The following is a 6,000-nucleotide window of genomic DNA, read 5'->3' as shown; positions in this document are numbered from 1 at the left end:
AGGTAAAGAAGGGAAAGGTTGTGTACAACATAAAGCATTTCTAGATCTAAGAGGATGGAGAATAACTGCAAGAAGTGAATTTTGCATCTAGAAAAGTCTTAGTGATGGGGAAACCCAACTATGAAACAAAGGAAGAATCAAAACAGAGAAACACCCAGCAGCTGGCTTGGAACTATCCCCTTGTTTTCATTTATCTCCAGGACTTGTCATTAAGTGAGCTCTTCACCATCATTAGCTGTCATGGTGGACAATTACCCAGAGAAGAAACATTTTTCTGAAGCTTTAAAAAAAAATTCCTCCAGACTTTTTATTATTTATTTTTATTTTAAAAAGGTATTTATTATTTACTTGACCATGCCAAGCAGCATGTGGGATCTTAGTTCCCCAACCAGGGATTGACCCATGCCCCTTAGTCTTAACCACTAGCCCTCCAGAAAGTCCCTGAAGCTCTTTCTTAGCCATTCACTCTGCCTAACTTTCATCAGTTTCCACGTTCCATTAAAAAGAACCTGGGGGGGGTTGGGGTGGGATGGAGGGAAAAAGAAGACATCAAAACAAACAAAAAACCCTCCCTTTCTGAATTTTTAAAGATTATATTTAAATTATCTCCTTAGAAAAGCCCCTTGAATTGCTTCTCAAGCCCATCTGTTTGGGCTAGCTGCACATCTTTCGTTGCTACTCAAGTTCCCTATAATTTTAACGTTTCCAATTCCATCAAACATGCCACAAAAAATTTGGCCAAAATGTATTGTATAAGGAGCCAAGATACTGCATCCATGTACTAACTACCATATCTCTCACAGCTAACCATGTCCTGATCAGCTAACCACGTGCTGAGCCTACCAAGTCAGCACAGGTACTGAGGAAGGACCGCAGACTCGAGTCTGCAGCCACATCAGGGAGAAAGCACTGTGGTACTAACCCCAGCATTCCAGTCTCATTACTCACAGCAATAGGTCAATCTCCCACTTCTGCTATTTCACTCGTTCTTTGACAGACCACTACGGATTTTAAAATGGCACATGGAACAATATAGTTCATTAGGGATAGCACTGGGCCTCACTGCTGAATTAAAAACCACTTCTAAGTGTGTAAGTTCCAGGTTCTCCTGGTAGTGAGTGGCGCTCACTATGAACAGTGGGTTTACAGGCCCTCTGGTCAACCACTCATTCACTGATTCGAGGAAGAAGCCTGCATTTTAATAGAAATCTTTATGAGTCCACTGTATTCTCAGTATGGTTCTTGTGTCCTGGCCCATGAGGTGGGGATGTGTGGCCTCGGGCTTCCTGAGCCGAGGAGGGAGTGAGCACCCATACGCACCAGAATTCGGCGTGGTGGGCGAGTTGGTCTGGTTGTTCTGCACGGCTGCGGCCACTGCGTGCGCGGCTGTCACGGCTGTCTTTGCAGCATAGAGGTTGGCTTCTTCCTGAAACTTGCCAATATTCTTCTTGTACCTGATTCGTTTGTTGCCAAACCAGTTGGACACCTATAAATCACAAGGACGTGAGTAAGGGGAAGCGAGAGTCAAAGGAGGAAACAAACAAAAATCAAATATCCGATACTAACTGTAGGACCCCCGGGGGAGACCTTGGGAGACACTTGATTCTAGCCTGTGATCACATCTCGGGGATAAAGAAGAATGGTGCTGAGGCTCACTCACTCTTTTGGCAAACCTCTCAACACTCTTGGAATAAGACCATTTCTTGGAGTTACTAAAATGGTAAATAAAAATATTTAAATATATCAAAAATATTCAGTTGGTGTATACCAATTCATATATAAATGATTAGTCCTCCCCCCATCCCCAAAGGAGCTGAAAAACGAAAGGAAACGTTTGTTAAGTTAGGTAAATAATAAGAAACACTTGTGAAAGAATGACTTGTTCTTTTGGGGTCTGGAACAATTTTGGCATCTGTACAGTAGAATCATGTTTGGTCTGCTGAAAAGAGTAACATCAATTAATAATGGATGAAAAACCCCTTTGTCTCCTGCCTTAGAAGATACTGTATGTCTGCCAAGATGGCTGCTCAAGTTCTGCCAGTTAACATGTGAGAAGGTCACAATGTGAAAACTCAAGCAATTCAATAAGGTCAAATGCAAATACAGAATCAGCAGCTGATTTCATCAGGTGGAATATACTTATTTCTTTTGCAAACTACTTATGATGTCAACCAGCACAAATGGAAGAGATTTCTTAGGAGGAACTTGGCAACAGGCAGATTTCATCACACTTCACTGACAACAAAACTTCAGCCCAAGATGCACTGCTTATAGTTACAATGAGTGTTCAGGCACCTGGGAGCTGAGCTATATAAAGAAGAAGCTAAAACCCACACAGCAATGTATGAATAGGTACCCACTTTGCTATGTAAAAGGCTCTGACCTCTCTCTTGTTAAAGTAACAGTTTAAAAATACTTCTTAATAATTTCTTAATCATCTTTCAAAAGAGCATGCTGCAGTGGTATCAGGCGGAGTGGGTCACAGTTTCATCCTGAATAGTTATTTAGGGACTCTGAGAAAAGGATAAGGAGTGAGTGATATGAGCCCTCCAACCCAATTTATACCAGTGGGCACGCTGGTTGACCATCTCTGCCAAGCCTTTAATTGCTTTGGAAATAGACCTCTCATTCTTCAAACCATGGTGCTCATCCTTCCAGGGAAAGCTAGAGAGCCCTGGCAAGGGAGCCACACGAGGAAGACAATGTTGGGTTGCTGCTGCCCACATGCAGTCCCATCCTGGGGGGTCACTGTGCACACATACGTGCGTGCACACACGCCAGCACATTCGCTGAAGACCTGTACAGTTACCATGAGTGCAGGTTCAGACAGAAACAAGCCAAAACTCGTCGGGAAGCAAATATGCTGCAGTTCAGGGCTTCCTAGCCATTTCTGTTCCACTGTCGTCTCCCTCACCAGCAAGGAAGGATTATGTGTCCCTTCTTTTCTTCAAACAGTGGTGGTAATAGTAACTATTTAACAAGCATCTCCTTTGCACCAAGCATTACACATAGCCTTTTGCACACATTTTCCCAAGTAGCATCTTAACAATCTCAAGGGCTAGGTGGTTGATTGTCATCACACAGGCCTCACACCTGTTCCAAATCTAATGACCTTCTCTCTCTCAACTTGTTTTGCCACTCAGCAGCATCTGACACTTGTAATTATCACCTGTGACATTATGCTTCTGCTTCTCCTTCCCTGATACACTATGGTGTGTGTGTGTGTGTGCACATACACACTTTCTCCAAGACTCAAGCTCTTAGCTCTCTTCTTTCTCCTTAAGCAATCTTATCTCTATTAACAATTCTAACTACGGTCTCTGTGAACCAGACTTCCACTTCTATCCCTAACTTCTATGAAGAATTTCAGTTCTTGATTTTTAAGACATTTTCTTATAAATGTTCTGCCACAACCTGCAGCTCAACAGATCTCAAATGGAACTTGGGTGTTCTTTAAACCTGCACCTCCTTCTCTATTTTCTATTTGTGTCATGGCATCTCCACCACCAGCGACATGGTACTCACTTCGAATCTGATTCCACTGTAGGCAGCTCCAATGGATACACAGTTCTTTACTCAGAACTAAGATCTGGTTCCCTTCCAATTCCACGTACGGGCCTTAGTTCCAGTATCTAGGCTGTCACAATATTAGGCTCTCAAACAGACCTGAGGGACCCAACTCCACTCTGCCTTCTTTCAGCCCCGGATGCTTGGGGCAGGTGCTTGGCACAAGAGTGTAGGGCATGCTACTGGGTGGCAGAGTTAGGTAGGTAGGTACACAGGTGATGAAGCGGAACAGGAGCTGTGGAAAGGGCAGAGGTCAGGGAAGACAAATAGGCAGAATTTGGCCACTGACTCACAGTGTAGGCCAGGGGAGAGGGAGAGGGCTGACGTGATGCTAACCTGGGGCCCAGGCCTCCAGGAGGATGGACGCAGATGTTCTGGGAGGGATTTTTGCACCAGGAGAAGGCGGCCTCAGTGACTATGAGATTCATTCCCATACCAGAATTATGTCTCTAAAAATAAAGGTTATGAATTAAGATTGAAAACAACTCTGGTGGTATTTGTTCTGGTTATGCTTGTTAAAGCAAGTTCTCATAGCCCTTACTTTCACAAGCCTACCCTACCTTTCACAAGCACGTCCTCAGCTCAGAAGGCAGACCTAGAGAGCTGCCATACAAAAACTCCCTTCAATATACAACATCACTCTAGCTTGTCTGATTAAGACTGTCAGGCCTTTGAAAGAGTTAAATATTGAATATATAGTGGAAAGGGAGATATTCCTGGCTGAGAGGGAATTTGGCATTTCTTAAGCATAATTAATGAAAATTCCCCAACTCTGAATTTAGCAACAAAGGCCCATTTTAGAATTCTCTTCTTCTAAACAATTCTCTGTTGGATTCCATACTTTGTAGTTAATATTACCTTGACAATCAGAGAAGCTATAATACATTAATGAAACCTAGCCAGGAAAATCAGATTACAGCTTTATTAACAGTTTCATAATTGAGGAATCTCCATACCATTGAAGGTCTCATCTCCAGATATGTAAGAATCCTGTGTTTATGCATACCCCTGGACCAATCAAACAACAGTCATCACTAATAAAGGTTTATTTAATTCTCATAGTAAAATTTTAATATCACCAGCAGCCTGGGGAAGCTTTAGCAAGTGGATTTGCTTGACATCAGATCGTTTCTATTCTGCTAGTCCCAATACTTCTTAATCTTTAATATCAAGGCAATTAAAATTAATGGCCACTCATCCGAAGCTACTGTGGGCAGTGTTTCCTTGACATCAATTGTTTGATGGGATTACCTAGAGGTTAAACTAACAAGCAAGGTTTAATTGGAAGCAGTGAAAGAAGCAGTGATCATACGTTATGTTTAACCTGCATAACCACATCTAAATGAATATCTAGAAATGTTAAACTATTTCTCAAATTAAAATATGCATGTCACATTCTGATATCACAGATTTGGGTATTGCAGCTATCAGCTATTAAGACCACACTGCTGCAACTGGGATCAGTGTAATTAATGTAGAAATCAACACCTAAATTCAGGAGTTTTTTTTTTCACCTTTTAAAGACACCTAAATTCAGGAGTTCTTTTTCACCTTTTAAAAACAGATGGATACAATTAGTTGCAAAAGTCAGCCAGTAGGAAGCACCAAAAGCTACAGAGCACATGCAGGCCCCTCCTACACAGGGCTCACAATGGAGTCAGGCTGTACACACGTGCTGGAAGGAGAGCAGAGCTTACTCTGTCTTTGACCAATGGTCTGTACATTGGTCCCAGAATAGAAACATGGGCAGGAAATTGGTGAAGAGAAAAGGAATATTTTGTCCCATGCTTCTCTTTTGAGCCACATATCAAGGATTCATGACTCTGGACTGTGCAGAAGGTAAAGGGCTGGGCAAGAATTTTAAGATCAATTAAATATGAGAATAAAAACACAAGTACTCTCCTCCTCCTACTGATGTTCATCACTACCAGCTCCCAGGCTGAATGCCTTTGGCAATCAGGGGAATGAGTAGTGAGCATTTTTCAGAGTGTTTATTTTCTGGAGCCCTTTTGCAAGGCCAACAAGTGACTGGAAAAGCTTCTGTTCCCTCTCATTTACTATAGCCATGCATTCCCCCGACTCTATTCACCTGCAGACTGCCAACTGCCTTTAAAAAGTACAATGTTTTCCTTTTAAAAAAATGTTTTATCTAAGTATAGTTGGTTTAGTGTTAATTTCTGCTGAACAGCAAAGTGATTCAGTTATACATTTGTGTGTGTACTAAGTTGCTTCAGTCGTGTCCGACTCTGCGACCCATGGACTGTAGCCCACCAGGCTCCTCTGTCCATGGGATTCTCCAGGCAAGAATACTGGAGTGGGTTGCTGTGCCCTCCTCCAGGGGATCTTCCCGACTGAGGGATTGAACTGGAGTCTCTTATGTCCAGCTGCACTGGCAGGCGGGTTCTTTACCACTCGCGCCACCTGGGAAGCCAC

General features: G+C 42.7%; 1 protein-coding gene across 4 annotated transcripts in view; it reads right to left on the bottom strand.

The window, feature by feature from the left end:
* Window positions 1–6,000, bottom strand: part of PBX3 (PBX homeobox 3) — a 225,640-nt gene that overhangs the window by 5,349 nt on the left and 214,291 nt on the right. For all 4 annotated transcript variants that reach the window (NM_001046453.1, XM_024999013.2, XM_024999012.2 and 1 more), the window contains 1 exon segment: window positions 1,321–1,486. In NM_001046453.1, coding sequence (NP_001039918.1) covers window positions 1,321–1,486 — 166 coding nt within the window.

This window comes from Bos taurus, chromosome 11, assembly GCF_002263795.3.
Source record: "Bos taurus isolate L1 Dominette 01449 registration number 42190680 breed Hereford chromosome 11, ARS-UCD2.0, whole genome shotgun sequence".
NCBI classification, from domain to species: domain Eukaryota; kingdom Metazoa; phylum Chordata; class Mammalia; order Artiodactyla; family Bovidae; genus Bos; species Bos taurus.
Note: the sequence above shows the minus strand (reverse complement) of the source record. Positions and strands in the feature narration are given on the sequence as shown.